The sequence below is a fragment of the Microtus oregoni genome, unplaced genomic scaffold, assembly GCF_018167655.1.
Source record: "Microtus oregoni isolate MIOR12 unplaced genomic scaffold, Mior012 000003F_ref0000135, whole genome shotgun sequence".
In the NCBI taxonomy this organism is placed as follows: Eukaryota; Metazoa; Chordata; class Mammalia; order Rodentia; family Cricetidae; genus Microtus; species Microtus oregoni.
Window position 1 is genome coordinate 21,567,941 of NW_024543062.1, and position 20,066 is coordinate 21,588,006.

The window sequence follows — 20,066 nt, forward strand, 5'->3', positions numbered from 1 at the left end:
CAAAGGCATCATTTGGGTATTCTGAATAATTTTTCCAAACCTGTAAGTTGGAGGAGGGTATCAGGTAGCTTCCTGTAAATTAGGGAACATGGGTGGTTAGGCATATTGGTACTCTCTATCTCTATCTTTCCCTCTCTCTCCAACTCCCCAGGGAGTAAATACAATTGTGTCCTCCACCAGTTATAGCACAGAAGCATGACAGCAGTCATAGATTGCAAGCACCTCTGTGCCACATTGGACTGAATCCTGTCTGAAGCTCCCGTAGGGTCATTATTACATAATAATCTCAAATAGCAAAGGAGCATTTGAAATTTTCCATTTAGAGTTAACAATGCTTCCCCTTGACCTTGTATTCGTTTCACAATGTTGAAAAGCACAGGGAATCAGATTAATTTATAGCATGCAGAAATAATACAGTTAAGACAGTGCAGTGTGCTGGACTGTCGTAAGTTCAATGCTAGCGAAAACCTTTTTTAAAAAATCTGGCAGTCTGCCGGGCGATGGTGGCGCACGCCTTTAATCCCAGCACTCGGGAGGCAGAGGCAGGCGGATCTCTGTGAGTTCGAGGCCAGCCTGGTCTACAAGAGCTAGTTCCAGGACAGGAACCAAAAGCTACAGAGAAACCCTGCCTCGAAAAATCCAAAAAAAAAATAAAAAAAAAAAAATCTGGCAGTCCACAATCCCATCTCACCACCCGCTGGTCTCGAACTCCCAGCCATCCGCCTGCCTCTGCCTCCTGAGTGCTGGGATTAAAGGTGCACTCTGCCTCCTGAGTGCTGGGATTAAAGGTGCACGCTTAAGAGGCAGAGGCAGGCAGATCTCTGTGAGTTCTAGGCCAGCCTGGTCTACAAGAGCTAGTTCCAGGACAAGCTCCAAGGCTACAAAAAAACCTTGTCTTGAAAAAACAAAACAAAAAAAGCCTGTGCCACCATCGCCCAGCTTTTGTGGGATTTTTAAATTTCATTTTGTTTTCTTTGGGTATTTTTTTTTTTTTTTTGGTTTTTTGAGACAGGGTTTCTCTGTGGTTTTGGAGCCTGTCCTGGAACTAGCTCTTGTAGACCAGGCTGGTCTCTGCCTCCCGAGTGCTGGGATTAAAGGCGTGCGCCACCACCGCCCGGCTGGGTATTTTTTTTTATCTTATTCTTTTGCTTGCTTTTGTTTTTATTTTGTGAGGGGGGTTATTTTTGTTTTTTGAGAAACAAAAGTTGGGTGGGTAGGGAGCTGAGGAGGATCTGGGAGAAGAAAGCATCATCAAAATGTGTGAAAAAATATTTAATAAAAAACAAAACAAAATTAGGACCACCAAGAACTCTACTGCCAGTTCTAATGACCTGAATTCAATACCTGGGACCCACATGATAGGAGACTTCCCAATAGATAACCTCTGACCTTCATTCACACTGGTGTGTCCACACATATACAAATAAGTAAAAATAGAATAAAAATGTTTAAATCTAAAACAATAGTGCAGTTAAATTTTTATTAGTTTTATTTATTTATTTTTTATTTATTTATTTTTTTGAGGCAGGGTTTCAATACTTAGCTCTAGCCTAACTGAAAATCAGTGGTCTTGTTTCTGCCTCCAGAGTGATTTGGATATATTCCCTTGGGTATACTGTTAACAGTTAAAGTGGAAGGTTCATTTTATTCAGTTGGAATATTACTGTTGGTTGCATAAGCATTTCCAGCAGGAATTCTACCTTCATGTGTGTGTCCCTTTAGTCAAATGCAAAGATGATCTTTGTCCCTAAAGATTTTTGGACCTTCTACCTCTTTCTGTGTCACTTTCTTTCTTAGGTGTAAGCTCATTTTGTGCACTAAAGCAGTGGTTCTCAACCTGTGGGTCAAAACCCCTCCATAGGGGATATCAGATATCCTGCTTATCAGATATTTACATTTTGATTCATAGTAAAATTACAGCTAGGGAGTAGCAATGAAAATAATTTTATGGTTGGGGTACCACAACATAAGGAAGTCTATTATTAGGTCATAATATTAGGGAGGTTGAGGACCACTGTACTAAACTGTTCTTGTTGTTGCTGTGGTTGTTTTGTTTTAAAGTTAGAGGGCCCAGAGATGGTGTGCATGCCTTTAATTCCAGCCCTTTCTTGGGAGGCAGAGGCAGGTGGTTCTCTGTGAGTTTGAGGCCAGCATGGTCAGTAAGTTCAAGGACAGGCTCCAAATATACAGAGAAAACCCTGTCTCAAAAAACCAAACCAATAAAAAAGAGTAAACTATATTCGCTTTGAGTAAAACTCTGAAAAATAGAGAAGTGAACTAAATTGAAGGATTAACAAGTACAGGGTTTACTTCTTGGGGTAGGATGGTTAGTTTGCCATTTTCTTTTCCAAACCACTTTGGTTGCCGTTCAGAACATCATGATTTCACACTTTGAGGCTGGAGGCAGTCCCAGGCGCTGGTGAGCAAGCTGTCTGCTGAGTACACTCAGTTCCCATCCTCTTTAAAGGTCTAGTTCTCATGCAGATGTGCATTTTTTGGACAGTATTTGAAGACTATGGTGTTCTCAGGAAGTGTATTTACTTTTCTTTTGTCTGTTATTGGGTTATATCGTTTTGCATTTTACACACCAAAGGCTTGAGGGCTCATCCTAGAACTCTTTAGGGCTATTAAAGAAGCTTTACCCAGGAAAGAAAACTGTTGACTAAAGGATCTTCAGGTTATGAAAGAGATTTTTTTCACTTATTTGATCATTTAAAAGGTTCCAACGATTATAAGGTAAAATGTCTCTCCCCACTGACCTGGAAAGCCATTGTTGATCATTTGTTAAACCTTATACCACTATCAGGTCTGTGTATGTGGTTGATACCATGTGACATCCCATGTAATACACAGGTATCTTTGGAAATCTCACCGTAGTATAAAGTTGTCACAGCTTTCTTTGTTTGCAAAATGTTTGAGCAAAGTCATAAAAATAAACTCTGTGAAGTTTATAAAATAAGAATTTGTGGATCAGAGCATTGTATGCTGCAGCTTCTAGACAATAGAAGTCCTGTCTAGCCAGGCAGTGGTGGCGCACGCCTTTAATCCCAGCACTCAGGAGGCAGAGGCAGGCGGATCTCTGGGAGTTCGAGGCCAGCCTGGTCTACAAGAGCTAGTTCCAGGACAGGCTCCAAAGCTACAGAGAGACCCTGTCTCGAAAAACAAAAAAAAAAAAAGTCCTGTCTATGTGTGACTCCTGTGTCATGTATTTTACAGTATCTGGACAGACAGGTGAACTATAATAGTGAATAAGCTAGCCATACATGCAGAGAATATTGGCTAACATGTGGGGATCCCAGGAAGCAAACTCAGGTCCCCAGTTTTGACTTCACATGCCTTTACCCACTGAACAATCTTACAGACCCACTTCTTGTTTTTTACTTAATTTTTAAGTTTATGTTGTTACTGTGTGTCTGTGTGAAGAGGGACAACTTTGTGGAGTTGATTCTTTTCATTTTTCATAGGTTCTGAGAACTGAACTTAGGTTCCTAGGCTTGCATGGCAAACTTTAACAACCTGTCTCTCCTTTTTGGGGGAGAGGGGGTTTGAGACAGGGTTTCTCTGTAACTTTGGAGTCTTTTCTAGAACTTGCTCTGTAAACCAAGCTGTCCTCCAACTCACAGGCGTTTGGGAGGCAGAGGCAGGCGGATCTCTGTGAGTTTAAGGCCAGCCTGGTCTACAGAACTAGTTCCAGGACAGGCTCCAACGCTACAAAAAAACCCTGTCTCGGGGCTGGGGAGATGGCTCAGAGGTTAAGAGCATTGCCTGCTCTTCCAAAGGTCCTGAGTTCAATTCCCAGCAACCACATGGTGGCTCACAACCATCTGTAATGGGGTCTGGTGCCCTCTTCTGGCCTGCAGGCATACACACAGACAGAATATTGTATACATAATAAATAAATATATATTAAAAAAAAACCCTGTCTCGAAAAATAAATAAAAAGGTATACTTTTCCATTGTATGCAAGGTATTTGTTTTTAAAAATTGTTTGATTTGGAAGCAATTTCATCTTTTCGTAACTGCAAAAGTTATTTACGTTAGCTGCCTTTTTCCTTTTTAAAACCTGTTAGTTGGTGATAAAGTTCCTGCTGATATAAGATTAACTTCCATCAAATCTACAACTCTAAGAGTCGACCAGTCAATTCTCACAGGTAAGTAGTACATGTTGGAAAATGAAGTTTTGAAGCCAGTTATCTCCCAACTATATATAGACAGTACCTACTGTGTGGCACCCTACCATAACCCTCTCTAGATAATTAATTTCTTAGAGAAGTTTTAAAATTAGTTTTGGGCTGGAGCAATGCCTTAATAATTAAAGGCACTTGCTGTTCACACAAGTTTCCCCTGAACCCATGTGGTGGCATGCAACTGTCCATGTCCTGCTTCAACTTCCTATGTGTTGGGATTATAGTTGTGTGCCACAACTGCCCACATTGGCAGTGGTTAAAAAGTGGGAATGTGTTGGTGTGGGTAAGGGTTACCAAAATTGGGTATGCTTCAAACAGCTGACCATCCTGTCTCATAACCTGCTTAGGTGAATCTGTTTCCGTCATCAAGCACACTGATCCTGTCCCTGACCCACGAGCTGTCAATCAAGATAAAAAGAACATGCTCTTTTCTGTGAGTATTATCAGATATTGGCGGTAGGGATGCTGGGAGTTGAACCCAGGGTCTCACACTTGATAGGTCCTAGTTTGTCTAAACTTTAACCAAGCTTCCCAATCTAAGAAATTTTTTTTTTTTTTTTTTTTTTTTTTTTGTTGGGAGACAGTCCTTGTCTTAGTTAGGGTTTCTGTTGCTGTGAAGGCATGATTAAGGCAACTCTTATAGGAAAACATTTAGTTGGGGCTGGCTACAGTTCAGAGGTTTAGTCTATTATCAGCATGGAGGGACGTGGAGGCAGACATGGTGCTGGAGAAGGAGTTCTGCATCTGGATCCCCAGGCAGCAGGAATAGACAGTGAGCTACTAGGTCTGGTCTAAGCTTCTGAAACCTCAATGACATGCCTCCAATGATTGCCACTCCCTGGGTCTATGGGGGCTGTTTTTATTCAGACCACCATAGTCCCAGTGTGGCCATCTTCAGTGGTCAGACTTCAGACGATAATTGATTATTCCAAAAGATATTATTCTTTACTGTGTGTCTCAGCTGTCAAGATCTAAGATAGCTGGGGATGAAGCAGTGACACTCAGTGTGCTGAGGGCCCTACCTGGTTCAGTCGTTAGCAGTAAAGCAAAGAAACAAGAATAGAGACCGTGTACGATAGTGACATGTGTGACTTAAGTGGCTTTGTTTTGGTTGCTAGCTAATGAAAAGACTAGGATAGAAATGTTTAGACTCTGTAACAGCTGAAAAGGTAGCCTTTTCAAGGAAAGTCTTCAAGCCTAGAAAGGATCCTTTCAAGTATGTGGACATTGCTGCTATGCCTGTGATAAAAAGTATGTATTTGGAAAGAGCAAACATGGCACACCATTTGGTGAGCCTAGGTGAAAAATAAATACATGGTTTTTGTTGTTGTTATAAGTACTGCAGAAATGCCTATATTTTTATTTAGAATATAGTATTTCAAGGGACAGACTTCCCTACCGACAGCAGGTACAGTGCAGTGCAGTGTACAGTGCAGTGGGCTGTAGCTGTGTCTCCAGCACTCAGTCCCACATGATTTCACCTGATACTGGTGCTGGCTGGGGTGGAGATTCTGAAACAGCCCACGGGGCTGACTGCTCATCTTAATAGATAAGGTCAACTTTGGAGCCAGAAACAAAGATAAAGAAGAATGTATAGTGTTGAGAGCTGCGTGGAGTTTGAGATTAGAGAAGTTGGAGTACTGCTAAACCCAGAGCGGGTCTGTAGACCAGGTTCCATGTTGCGGAGAGCTGTCTTGTCCCATTGGGTGAACAGGTACTATGTGGAATTCAGTCAGTATATTGGTCAGTATTTAAGTTGGTGTTGATCTTAGGACCATTTTTCTTCCGCTTCTCCTAGGGTACAAACATCGCTGCTGGGAAAGCTATGGGAGTGGTGGTGGCAACTGGAGTTAATACTGAAATTGGCAAGATCCGAGATGAAATGGTTGCAACTGAACAAGAGAGAACACCCCTACAGCAGAAACTGGATGAGTTTGGGGAGCAGCTTTCCAAAGTTATCTCCCTCATCTGCATTGCAGTCTGGATCATAAACATTGGGCATTTCAATGACCCAGTTCATGGGGGCTCCTGGATCAGAGGTGCCATCTACTACTTTAAGATTGCAGTGGCCCTGGCTGTTGCTGCCATCCCCGAGGGTCTGCCTGCTGTCATCACCACCTGCTTGGCTCTTGGAACTCGTAGGATGGCAAAGAAAAATGCTATTGTTCGAAGTCTGCCTTCTGTGGAAACCCTTGGTTGTACTTCTGTTATCTGCTCAGACAAGACAGGCACGCTTACCACAAACCAGATGTCAGTCTGTAGGGTAAGGAAGGAGTGTCCTTTATGACTCTTGGGTGTTTGTAGGCTCCTCATTAGACTGTGTTTTTATGGTCTGTCAGCCCAGGTGGGGAAGGAGCACCGATTCATTCTTCCCACAGCTTATTTTGCTCAAGTATTTATTTGACTAAAATATTAGTCTCTTTTACTTGAGCTTTTCTGCCTTGTTCTAAAGCAAGACTGTGTAGTGGAAAAGGTAACCATAGTCTTTAGCCTAATCTTTTACTGACTTCTGAATCCCTGTATCTTTCCTTGGGTTGTCTTAGACTGCATCACTGATAGTTATGTTGAAAGTCATCTGAGCAATTAAGAAAAGAGTAGTGCTTGGCGAGCATCATTGAAACTGCCATTTTAAATGACAGGGTTTTCACTGTAGACAAGGAGTGGTTGTGTATATATATCTTCTAAGGAATTGTATTCTGTATTTCTTTATAGATGTTCATTCTGGACAAAGTCGAAGGAGACACTTGTTCCCTTAATGAGTTTACCATAACTGGATCAACATATGCACCGATTGGTGAAGTGTGAGTAACCATTGTCCTGCAGACTCCACTGTGTCACTGTAATCATTGGTTGTTTAGATCCATCACAAAGGATGGGTCTAGAAAATCTCTGTTGGCAGGCCTGTGACTTAGTGGTAGAGCTAAAGTATGCCTGGAGCCTTGCTTTGATCCTTTGGAGCATGGTGATGAAGAGGAGGTAACAGCCAGCCTGGGCTACATGCACACAAAAGGAACTATAGCTAAGGTGGCTGACTGTGGCTCAGATTTTTATGAACAGAGTACCTTTTGAAGCCTGTTTTCTGGTGAGGGCCCTATTTTGTTCTTCACTTACCCATGGTGGAGTTTCAGTAAGAATTTCTGATCTTATTGGATTTCAAAAGAACTGTCACTCAAATTCTTTTGAATCTCTCCCAACCTGCTCTCCCTCAAACTTACATACTTTTCTTCATTGGGAAGCTGGGTCAGATGCCTGTCATCCCATCAATTGTGGGTTCAGGCAGGTGAAACAGAAATTCTATCCTGGAACATGAAGGTGAGAACTTGTTTCAAATGGGAGGCAGAGTATAAAAGCCTGTAGGTGTGACAGTGGGGATTCCATCTCAGGAACCAACATGGAGGAAGGAGAAAATCTTCCACTATTTGTCCTCTTACCTTCTCTACGCACGCGCACGCGCACACACACACACACACACACACACACAACCACAGCCCCACACACAAAGAAGTGCTTTGGGTTTTTTGTTTGTTATCTTAAGTTGAAGCAAGCTGTGATCCAGAAATGTTTTCTTTTTTGATAGGCATAAAGATGATAAGCCAGTGAAATGCCATCAGTATGACGGGCTTGTAGAGTTAGCAACTATCTGTGCTCTGTGTAATGATTCTGCTTTGGATTATAATGAGGTAAGACTCCTAGTGGGAAAGCGGCCTATCCCTAGCTCAAGAGAAGGGTGAGTGGAATAAAAAAGGCCATCTTCCTTCCTCCCTTTGAGAAACAAGTTCCTGATTTTATTTTCCATTTCTATTTAGTGTGGCCTAGCTGAAAAAAAAAACCCAGTGCCTTTCCTAGATCTGAGGCTGGGCACTGCAGTTATTTTATAAGATCAATAGTTGTCGTGATGGTCTGACCACCCTTACTTTAAAGGACCAGAGCTCAGAAGTCTTTCTGACAGTGGGGGTAATGATTGTACTTTAAATAGGGATTACCATACAACCTTGAGGACAGCATGAAGCTTATGGGGATATTTTGGTGGTGAAAGAATTGTAACCAAGAGAAAACTTAAATAATGGGGTTAATCATTTGCTTTCTTTCTCAGAGGTTAGGCCTTCCCTATCAGGGGATATGAACTCATCAGACAATGGCCTGAAATGAACTAATACTTTAAATGAGAAAGCACATAGTAGTGTCTCATGGTTGTACCTTGAGTGTCTTTTCCCACATGGAACAGGCTGTCCTACTGACAGTGACTTCTTTCAACACTGTAGGCAAAGGGTGTGTATGAGAAAGTTGGAGAAGCTACAGAGACTGCTCTCACTTGCCTGGTAGAAAAGATGAATGTATTTGATACTGAACTGAAGGGACTCTCTAAAATAGAGCGTGCAAATGCCTGCAACTCGGTAAGTATTTGAGCTTGGTGTACTGTTTATTACTCAACCTTACCATATACATTCACTCTTTTTTCCTTTCCTGCCTCCTTGACCTCTGCGCTTCCATTTATACCTTTGCTTTTCCCTATTTTTTTTCCTGACAGTTATAGTCAGGTAAAGTACTCTCAAGCATATAATCCTAGCACTTTAGGAAACTGAGTCCAGGAGGATTGCCATAGATTGTAGAGTAAGACTCTCATTAGACAAACAAATTCAAATCACACCAAAACAAAAAGCAAATCCCAGCAAATATTAGTAAATTGTCACAGGTATGTCACAAGGGTTGCCTTCTCCAAGGAAGCTATACACAAGCTATCCTTGGTCCTGGCAAAACCCAGCCCCTCCTGCCTACGTTTCAGTTTTTGTCTCTGCTAGCTCTTCATCAGCAGTATAGAGAACATAATTGTATGCTTTTCAAACTTAGAACTGCCCTTTGCCCTAAGTTCTCATTTGACATCACATTTGTTTAACTCAATGAAAAGAACTGTTGTGATGTGTTATCCTTTTCACTCCAGTGTTCTCAAACCCGTCCCAATCAAGCTCTTACTCTATCTGTCCATCAAAACCTCCTTTGAGTCCCTTATAACCTTGTGCTAAATCCAGGGGTTACATTGTTTATATTTGTGAAATGTAACACATAAGTCAACAATTAATGTGGATTTTCGAGCTGAAGATATAGCTCCTTGGTTAAGAGTACTGTCCGATCTTTTAGAGGGCCTGGATTTAATTCCCACCACCCACAGGGCATCGAAGAACTGTTTGTACCTCCTGTTCCAGAGGATCAGAGGTCCTCTTCTGGTCTGCATACACACGTGTGGTACACAGACATACATGCAGGCAAAGCACTCACATATACAATTAAATTGGGGGTAGGGGGTGGCTCTGTGGTTTAAGAGAAGATCACTGACCTTTTCCAGAGGACCTTGGTTCAGTACCCAGCACCCAAGCGGTAGCTCACAACCACAGTAACTCCATTTCCAGGGCATCCAACGCTTTCTTCTATACAGACGTGCATGGAGGCAAAACACCAATGTACATAAAATCATTTTTAAAAATTAAAACAAAAAGAAAACTAGAAATGTGGATTTCAACACATTATCAACCTAATGACTACTCAGATGGAAAAAATCAGTAATGATTTGAAACATTTTATATTTGTTGCTACTTTTTATTTCTTTTTTCTATTTTTTTGTAGTTGTTTTGTTTTGTGAGGCATTGTTTGTATAGCCCTGTTGTCCTAAGTAGATCTGCCTGCTTCTGCTTTTCTGCTGAGATTAAAGTCATGTGCTACCATTCAAGAATAGAAAACACTGCTGGTCTATGAAGCAGGGCTCAATAACTTAAATATAAACCCTCAAAATCATGAAGAGTACAAAAAAAGATCTTGTCGACTAACTCTGAGATTAAAATGGGCATTGGCAGCTATCGAGACCTCCCAGAATTACTTGGAATATTTATGGGTGGAAAAAGAAATAGCATGTCCAATGTAGTTAACTTTGCTTGATATAACCTGCAGTCAGTCACTTGGGAAGGTGTTGTCAATGCAGAGTTGTCTAGATTAGCATTTAGGAGATTTTTGTTTTGTTTTTAAGACAGGGTTTCTCTGTGTAACACCCCTGACTGTCCTAGAACTCACTCTGCGGACCAGGCTGGCCTCAAACTCACAGAAATCCATCCGCCTGCCTCTACCTTCTGAGTGCTGGAATTAAAGGCGTGTGCCACCACTGCACAGCATTCAGACAGTTCTTAATAGCCAGGGTCTGGGGCTGGAGAGATGGCTCAGTGGTTAAGAGCATTGCCTGCTCTTCCAAAGGACTCAAGTTCGATTCCCAGCAACCACATGGTGGCTCACAACCATCTGTAAAGAGGTCTGGCGCCCTCTTCTGGCCTTCAGGCATACACACAGACAGAAAATTGTATACATAATAAATAAATAAATAAATATTAAAAAAAAATAGCCAGGGTTTAAAGCCCTCCAGTGTCTTCCTGCACAGTTTTCTCTGTGGCATTCAGTATATAATAGTGTTATATTCTGCTGTATTCCCAAACCATAGAGGACAGTTTTATGAGGGTACAGACTTGCTGTTTGTTGTTTTGTTCACTGCTGTTTGTGCTGCCACAATCCCAAAAGACCCACCACGATAAAGTTATTTAACCAGGGCTAGAGTTGTCGTATGACGAGTGCCTAATGAGAAGTCTAGAAATAGTAATCCAGCAATGTTCCATCTCTGATCTTCTACAGGTCATAAAACAGCTGATGAAGAAGGAATTTACTCTAGAGTTTTCACGTGATAGAAAATCAATGTCTGTCTATTGTACACCAAACAAACCAAGCCGGACATCCATGAGCAAGATGTTTGTGAAGGCAAGTACTGTACAGACTGAGGCTTTTTCACCAGGTAAACAGGCAGATGCAGTTACTTACCTGAATCTCATATTCTTAGGGTGCTCCTGAAGGTGTCATCGACAGATGTACCCACATCCGAGTTGGAAGTACCAAGGTCCCCATGACTCCTGGTGTCAAACAGAAGATTATGTCTGTCATTCGGGAGTGGGGCAGTGGCAGCGACACACTGCGGTGCCTGGCACTAGCCACTCATGACAACCCACTGAGGAGAGAGGAGATGCACCTGGAAGACTCAGCCAACTTCATCAAGTATGAGGTACCTGCACCAGCACAATCAACTGCCTAGCCTGTGCTGCCTCCAGAGGCAGATGTCCTGGGGAGGCTGTCTTTAGATTATTGCTTCAGACAGAAATAGGACTTATTTATTTATCTGCTTTCAGAGTAGAATAGTCAAGGCAAGTTCAGGACAAGCCTATAAAGCTTAGTATCCATTAACAACTTATTTTACATTTTTAAAATGTTTGTTAGGTATTGGTAAAAATAACACAAGCTGAGATTTATTTCCACTTCCTCCATAGACCATAATTTTTGTCAGGGTTTGTAACAGTGAGAGCTTTGCTGTGGCCCTGGCACTGCCAGTGTCAGAGCACACTTACCCTTCAACACATTGTTTTGGGTTTTTTCCCTGGATAAATTTCTTACAGAATGTGAGAGTTTAGACTAGAATAATTTGGTGACAAGGGTGAACTCTCTTAAAAATAATCGAGTGATGGTGTGGCTCAGTGGTAGAACACTGCTGAGCATGAGCAAACCCATGTTCAGTCCCCAGTTCCATCAAGGAGGCGAACAGGTGGCAGGCTGAGGTGGGAGGACTGCTACAAGTGTATAGTGAGACCTTGCTTCAGTCAAGGGCAAGCAGAAAGTTGTAGCAAGGGCAGCCAGGACTCTTACAGTGGGATAAGCTGTTTGAACTCAGTGTCTCTCTTACTTTAGACCAATCTGACTTTTGTTGGCTGTGTGGGCATGCTGGACCCTCCCAGGATTGAGGTGGCCTCTTCTGTGAAGCTGTGCCGGCAAGCAGGCATCCGTGTCATCATGATCACTGGGGACAACAAGGGCACTGCTGTGGCCATCTGTCGCCGCATTGGTATCTTTGGGCAGGATGAGGATGTGACATCAAAGGCTTTTACAGGGCGGGAGTTTGATGAGCTCAGCCCCTCAGCCCAGAGAGATGCCTGCTTGAATGCCCGCTGTTTTGCTCGAGTTGAACCTTCCCACAAGTCTAAGATTGTTGAGTTCCTTCAGTCCTTTGATGAGATTACAGCTATGGTAAGATTTCAGACACGAGCAGTGGTTCACATGGCACAGAGAGCAGATCCATCTAGTCATGATGGTGCCTGTAATTCTGGCGCTTAAGAGACTGAAACAAGCGAGGCTACTGAATGAGATCTAAAAACAGAAGGTGTTGTGGGGTTTTTTGTTTGTGGTTTTAATCTATAAGCAATATTTAGTATTTGAGTATGTTTCTGAAGTGTGTAAATGAGCTTAAATTATGTGGCCACACCACAGATAGCTCTTGGGTTTTGAGTGTTGGTGTAAGACAATCCAAGCAGATATGCAGTTCTCTTGGTTCTGCCTCTCTGAGCTTACTACTGGACTGCTTTTACGTGTTCCTAGTAAAGGGTTTCGACACCAGCTACTGCTCTGTCCCATTTCCTTTTGCTGTCAGTCTGCCTCTGCCCAGAGGTGTGCCACATGGTGATGTCTGAATCAGCTGTGGCTTCCCTTTCAGACTGGGGATGGTGTAAATGACGCCCCTGCTCTGAAGAAATCTGAAATTGGCATTGCCATGGGTTCGGGTACTGCAGTGGCCAAGACAGCCTCTGAGATGGTCCTGGCAGATGACAACTTCTCCACCATCGTGGCTGCTGTTGAGGAGGGTCGAGCCATCTACAACAACATGAAGCAGTTCATCCGATACCTCATCTCCTCCAACGTTGGGGAAGTGGTCTGGTGGGTGCCTGACTGGGACTGTGCTGTCTTTGAAGGCCAGGGCTGGGGTGTTGGGCTTTCTCAGTTTGCTGCTTCTGTTGTGGCAACTTTGGTTGTTAGCCTTAAGTGGAGAAAGGTCTCACGGGGCTTGTCTACAGCTGCTCAGTGTCTAGAGAATATTCCTTAACACAGGAGTTAATCTGGACATACTGGCACACACCTTAATCCTAGCACTCTGGAGGCAGAGACAGGAGAAACAGAATTCCATGCCAGCCTAGTCTATACAGAGAAACCCTGTCTTGAAAGAAAGAAAGAAAAATACGCAGGACTTAGTTTACCTTGGTAGTTTAAAGTCAGAAAAGTCTTGGTCCTCTTTACGTTTCAGAATGAGTGTTGATACATATGTTATATGTGTGGTTTGTTTGTGGTTTGGGGAGAGAGGAGGTTTCCATCGTTCCCCCAAGTCACTGAGTTCCTTCTCTTCTTCCCTTGAATGGAAATTAGTATTTTCCTGACTGCGGCCCTTGGGTTTCCTGAGGCTTTGATTCCTGTCCAGCTCCTCTGGGTCAATCTGGTGACAGATGGTCTGCCTGCCACTGCGCTGGGGTTCAACCCTCCAGACCTAGACATCATGAACAAGCCACCCCGGAACCCGAAAGAACCATTGATCAGCGGGTGGCTCTTTTTCCGTTACCTGGCTATTGGCTGTAAGTACAGTTATTTGTTGTTCCTTGTTGGGGGTGCCCTTTGGCAGTGCAGTTCCTTTGAAGGGTTCTGCTAGGCCAGGAATGAAACAAAGCAACTACATAGGATCGAACAAGGTCACATCAATTTACCTACAAATAGAGTGGTGTGACTTGGTCCCCTTGTGCTGAATGTTCTGTCTAATAGGGAGTACCTGTACACCTGTGTCTTGAAGCTTGCTTTTTTAGCTCTTGACATACTGTGCAGAGCCTGGCTTGAATTCAGCTTGAACTTTTCCTCACAAGCTCCAGAGATGCCTGGTTGCTTTAGAGCAGAAACACCCTGTCTGGTCAGCTGCTCTGGCCTCTGTTAACCTACAGTGTACAGTGCTGTCCACAGCCCCTCGTGTGTAAGCAACATCATGCTTCTTTCCAGGTTATGTAGGCGCTGCCACCGTAGGTGCTGCTGCGTGGTGGTTCATCGCTGCTGATGGTGGTCCAAGAGTGTCCTTCTACCAGCTGGTATTAGCCAAATTTTTTTCTTTTTTTCTTTTCTGTGTAGTAGAGTGAATTCTTGTAAGCCTTTGGTCTTTCTGTGGTGTGGGACCATCTTAGGGCTAAACAGGTAAACAGTTGCCTCAGGCGGCTCTGAGACCCAGGCCTTTGCTGAGCTGTCCTCATGTTGGTGCTGGGGTATAGAACTGGGTATCTGGGTTAGGGAAGTTTACTGGCTGATGGAATGTGTTTGAACTTCGTTGCAGAGTCATTTTCTACAGTGTAAAGAGGACAACCCAGACTTCGATGGAGTGGATTGTGCAATTTTTGAGTCCCCATACCCAATGACAATGGCACTTTCTGTTCTAGTAACCATAGAGATGTGTAATGCCCTCAACAGGTCAGTAAGTCTTGTAGGCTGAGGGTTTATGGGTGGTCATGGCTGGTAAAGCTCTTCCTCCCAGAAAAGGGTGGGTTTTGCTTGTTTTTGTTTGTTTGTTTATTTGTTTAATTTCTATGTTTTATGTTCATTGGTGTTTTGCCATGGGTGTCAGGACCCCTGGAACTGGAGTTACAGACAGTTGTTACTTGCCATGTGGCCACTGGAAATTTACCCTGGTCTGGAAGAGCAGCCAGTGCTTATAACCCCTCAGCCATCTCTAGCCCGAAAAGGACAGCTTTAAGCAAGTTCTTGTCACCACAAGTCCTGCTATGGCAGGGTCTAAGAAAGGGACCAGTAGTCTCAGCTATGCCTGTACCTCTGAGAAAACAAGAGGTTCCATCCAAATGAGCCACTGACAAAAGTTTCCAAATGACTGTCTTTGGCCAGTACCAGCAACTTTGAGCCAGCTGAGATGGACCTGCTGCACTGAAGCCTACAGTTCTCCCCACTGCCGGGAACCCAGGTCTTAGAGTTAGGTTAGCATGAGTTGCCAAAGCTACCTTACTAACTAGCCCCCTTTGTGTCACTGACATGAGCCTTTGCATCTGGTGAAGTCATCTCTCTTCTGTCTTGCAGCTTGTCTGAAAACCAGTCCTTGCTGAGGATGCCCCCCTGGGAGAATATTTGGCTCGTGGGTTCTATCTGCTTGTCCATGTCACTTCACTTCCTGATCCTCTACGTGGAACCTTTGCCAGTGAGTCATTGTGGACCCTAGGCTGGGTTTGGTGTGGTTCCTCTCTGGCCTGTCCAGAAACTTGACATGGTCTTCTTTGTCTCAGCTCATCTTCCAGATCACACCGCTGAATCTGACCCAATGGCTGATGGTGCTGAAAATCTCCTTGCCTGTGATCCTCATGGACGAGACTCTCAAGTTTGTGGCCCGAAACTACCTGGAACCCGGTAAAGAGTGTGTGCAGCCTGCCACCAAATCCTCCTGCTCGCTGTCGGCATGCACCGATGGCATTTCCTGGCCGTTTGTGCTGCTCATTATGCCCCTGGTGGTCTGGGTCTACAGCACAGACACTAACTTTAGTGATATGTTCTGGTCTTGACTGACAGCGCTACATACAGAAGATGTTTAACTTAATCAATTAATTTTTTTTATTGTTTAAAGCAACTGTCTATTTCTGCTGAATTTTCACATGAACATATTGGCTGGTAAAGGAGGTTTCATATTCTAGATTTGTTTTGCTTTTTCTGACTCCAGTGGGACAAGATTTTCCTTTTTTATATACACATAATTAAAGTGTCCATTGACATGTACAGAGAACTAACACTATTTTATGCAGATATTTTTTTGTAGATGAAAAAGCATGTACAGTGTTCTGTTTAATACTCATACTTGTACAAAGATAGTTGAGCCAGCAGACATTGTCAGCAAATTAATTGGCAGCAGACTCTAGGAAATGAATGTGTGTGGTTTTTAAAAGAAAAAAAAACTAAATAGCATGTATTGTGTCCTTTGCATGATTCTCTGGATTTAATTTGATATCACAGTCTAATTTTTATTCATAAGCCAATTTTTCTGCACTGAGCAGAGTCCTGCTACCTCAGTCAGTATTTTTGGTTTGCCACTTCCTGCACCCTCAGCCTCTGTCACCCCCAGCCCACCCCAGCCCGCTCGGCTTCTTCTGTAGGTCTGATGGTTCTGTTTACATCCGTCTTCACGAGAGGTTTGCCTGTTCTCGCTTGTGCAGAAAACATTGCTCCAGATTCAATCGAATGGGTTTCTGTCCCTTTGCCTAGTTTTTAAGGTTATTTATTTAAATGTCTAATGTATTTTATTGTAACAGACATTGTTTTTGCCAACATTGCCTATTCAGTGGCACTTCACAATCTAGTTTAAAAGAAAAATAAAACATTTTAAATGGACAGAGAAAAATAACTGTCTTGTTCTTAATGGCCTGCCTTGAACTATCTATAATCAGTTCAGATTTCTCAGCTTAGAGCCTTAGTTTTCCTGTTCCTGAGGGGAAGGATCCTGTTCTGCTGCATAGTAGGATTTTATTTGTGATGTATAGGCACGATCTTCATGTGATAAGACATTTATGCAAGTTTCTGCTGGCCTGTTGTATGTAGCCTGGTGTAAGGGCAAGTGTGTGTGTATGTGTGTGTATGTTTTGTAAAATCTGTAAATAGCACATGACCAAATGAACATATTGTATAGAACTATTTTTATTTGAATGTGGCACTAACCACCACCATGACTCTGATGAACGTTTGCGCATGTTCAAGGTCAGTCTTAACGGCAGTGTGAGTCATTAACAGTCCTAACTGTGGTGTTTTCCTCCAATGCCTTCCAACATCCATCAACTAACGTGAGTATCTTCTCTGTGGGATTGGGGTGCTGTGGCCTGTATACAGGTGATGCCACTGAATGAGATGGCCCCTGTTGCTAGTGGGCTGCATGGCTCCTTTGCCCACCAGGCAGCCACTTCGTAAGGAAACAGGGATGCCAGCTGCTCACTACACAGACTCCAGCATAGACAATGATTTTTTTTTTTTTTTTTCGAGACAGGGTTTCTCTGTGGTTTTGGAGCCTGTCCTGGAACTAGCTCTTGTAGACCAGGCTGGTCTCGAACTCACAGAGATCCGCCTGCCTCTGCCTTCCGAGTGCTGGGATTAAAGGCGTGCGCCACCACCGCCTGGCTAGACAATGATTTTTGTGAGTTGTGGGGAAGAGGCTCTTGTGACCTGGCTGACTGACCTCAAGCTCAAGGAGCTGTGCCACCTCCGGTGCCAAACATGTCCCAAGGCTTTGGATTTTCACTGGCTACAGATAACTGATTCTATAGGAAATTTTGTCACCTTTATAGGATATGTCCCAAGGCTTTGGATTTTCACTGGCTACAGATAACTGATTCTATAGGAAATTTTGTCACCTTTATAGGATATGTCCTAGTGAGAGTGGCCATTAAACCAACCTCCTGGTATGAACTAGCTCTCAGTTTGCACATGGCAGAGAGGCAAGCAAGAGAAAGTGCCTGGTTCTAAAGGAACACAGCAACCGACTCTTGAGTTCTCTGGGTGCTGCAGGGAGTAATGATTCTCAGGAAAAAGGCAAGTTTTTGCCATTTTTGGATGTCATAAGTGTTGAAATGATTGAGTGGATCAAACACAGAATTGCAGCTGAGCAGGACAGACGGTTAGAGCCCTGAGAGGCCGAGTCAGTCCCCTGATCCTCCTCGGTTCAATGACGTCTCCAAATATGTTCGCATCCTTGATGGTACTATGGTCCTTAACATCCACAGAGACTATTTGGGCAACCAGGTCAACACCAACAGATGAACAGTTTAGATCACTGCTTCCCTGAGCCAGGAATACTTGGTACCAAGGCCAAAAGCATCGTCCCAGCCCACAGACAGCCTTACTCTCACCCTGCACCTTCAAGAAGGGACAGCAGTACATGGTTGGGCAATGCTGTCTTCAACCCAACAGAACAGTCTAACCTGGAACTCAGCTTTGAGGTTTTCTTGAGTAACCTCTTGGTACAGCTGTATCAAAGGTTCAGCCCTGCAGCCCACTCAGCAAAATGCAGGTGATGCATTCCCCAGAAGCTAGGGCGCTGCCAGGGCTGGGGAAGGCCTGTCACCTCACAGCAACTGCACCATATAGCATCCTTAAACTAGAGTCTCAGCCCAGCAGTGTCACAGACCTCAGGAACATCTTAAGACCACAGCACTGGCTTGGTACCTACAATGTCCATAAGCCAAGAGGCAGAGGCATGGTTGCCCTTTGCCGTGCATGAGCTACCAAATTTCCTCAAGAGCAACCCTTGCAGTTGAAAAAGCCTTCCAACCTTTCAAGCAGAGCTGAGCCTGCTGTCATGGAGATCAGGGAGGGAGCAGGAAGGCCTTCCCCCACCTGGTGCCATGCCACTCTGTTCCACCTGCCTCACTCTCTGCATGGCTACTGATGATCTCCCGCTCCCACTGCCCTCATACCTGACACGCCTTATAGTTTCTGCCTTGTGGGGCTTTGTTAGGAGCTGGCGGCAGCAGGAAGCACAAGGGCAGTCACCAAGCCACTGCTTGTAGATATGATGGGCAGCACGTAGGACACTTAGTTAGAAATGCTGGTCTTGCCTCTGGACCAAATGCAGTGTTCTTTCTGTCTGTCTCTGTTGGTGTCTTGGGAAGTTGTTCTAACATTGCTCTATATTTCAAGAAGCTGATTTCCTCTCTCTTTCCTTTTCAGCAATACTGGAGTAACCGCTTCCTAAACCATTTGCAGAAATGTAAGGGTGTTCGGGTGCGTGCATGTGCGTTGTTAGCAACACATCTACCAGCCCTCTGCATGACTGATGTTGGGGAAAAGAAAACTAGAAACAGTTCCCAACTCACTGTGTGATGTGGAGGAAATGTGTATTACCAGTGGGGTTTTAGCTGTTTAATCAAAATAATAACGTGTACAATTTAGCATAAAGAATCAGAGAGCCTCTCCAGAGAAGTTTGGTTTCTTTGCTGAAAGAAGAATGAGGTTCTGAAACCTTATCCAAGAATAGAAGCCATCAGCCAAGTCTCCATATTTCTCTACAAAATGTCATAGCCTCTATAGCTGTATGATAATTGTAATGCATGCCTTCAGTTGTAAGCAGCCAGATTGCTCTACAGTGACATTGAAACATGCTTTCTAATTGGCCCTGTACAGTTTGCTTATTTATAAATTTAATTAAAACACTACAGCTGTTGAATGGTTACAACATAGGCCTCCGGTCCTGACTTGAGTTGTTTTTTTGGGTGTGCAGCCAGCTGTTTCACACTGTATTAATGTAATTTATTTAATGAACTCAGAAGCAGTAGACAGATGTTGGTGCAATACAAGTATTGTGTGCATTTATTGTAATAAAGTGCTCAGCGTCAGCTCACAGCTTCTCACGGCGCATGTTTGACTGTAGCCTGGAAATAGAGGTCAGTTTCTCTCTGTGCTAGTAACAGACATGATTTCAGGTAAATAAATCTATTCTACGGTAAACCCTCAGCGTAGCGGTGGCTGTTTTATAGGACGGTGGGGATGGGTGCCAAGGTCCCTCCTGTCAGACTAGTACTCAACCAGGAGGGAAACAGAGTGTATGTCACTCAGTAGAAAATGGGCCTCATTGTTTCTCAGAGTAGGAAGAGGAGACTGCACACCTCACCTGCCTGACTGCAGAGCAACCATGCAGTCACCTTCTGAGACACAGACAAGTAGACCTGAACGGATCCAGAATTCATCCCTTTTTTGCTTGGAGTGAGCCCATTCCCTAAAATGATCTTTACTCATTCCGTGATGTCACCTAACAGAAAACTTAGCTCTTGAAATACAGGAGAACCCCTTGACAACAATGAATACCAAAGGCCAGCAAGATGGTTCAGCAGGTAATTTGCCACGTAAGCCTGGAGTTTGATTCCCGGAACCAATGGTAGAAAGAACTGACTCCATCACGAAGTTGTCCCCTAATCTCCACACATTCGGGATGATGAACCTGGAAGTATTCGTGACTAACACTTCAGAATA

At 43.6% G+C, this 20,066-nt stretch overlaps 1 protein-coding gene across 2 annotated transcripts in view; it reads left to right on the forward strand.

Annotated features, from left to right (window-relative positions):
* Window positions 1-19,432, forward strand: part of Atp2a2 (ATPase sarcoplasmic/endoplasmic reticulum Ca2+ transporting 2) — a 42,282-nt gene extending 22,850 nt beyond the window's left edge. The window contains exons 6-21 of one of the 2 annotated variants that reach the window (XR_005974037.1): window positions 4,071-4,151; window positions 4,535-4,620; window positions 5,986-6,450; window positions 6,900-6,988; window positions 7,765-7,867; window positions 8,450-8,581; window positions 10,854-10,976; window positions 11,056-11,274; window positions 11,952-12,287; window positions 12,751-12,971; window positions 13,455-13,657; window positions 14,070-14,155; window positions 14,395-14,528; window positions 15,147-15,264; window positions 15,350-16,888; window positions 18,768-19,432. Coding sequence is in view for 1 of the 2 variants with exons in the window: in XM_041648452.1 (XP_041504386.1) it covers window positions 4,071-4,151; window positions 4,535-4,620; window positions 5,986-6,450; window positions 6,900-6,988; window positions 7,765-7,867; window positions 8,450-8,581; window positions 10,854-10,976; window positions 11,056-11,274; window positions 11,952-12,287; window positions 12,751-12,971; window positions 13,455-13,657; window positions 14,070-14,155; window positions 14,395-14,528; window positions 15,147-15,264; window positions 15,350-15,470; window positions 18,768-18,781 (2,531 nt within the window). In the remaining variant the exon portion in view is untranslated. The remainder of the gene's footprint in view (window positions 1-4,070; window positions 4,152-4,534; window positions 4,621-5,985; window positions 6,451-6,899; window positions 6,989-7,764; window positions 7,868-8,449; window positions 8,582-10,853; window positions 10,977-11,055; window positions 11,275-11,951; window positions 12,288-12,750; window positions 12,972-13,454; window positions 13,658-14,069; window positions 14,156-14,394; window positions 14,529-15,146; window positions 15,265-15,349; window positions 16,889-18,767) is intronic. The other variant, XM_041648452.1, reaches the window with a different exon arrangement.
* Window positions 19,433-20,066: the final 634 nt, after the last annotated feature.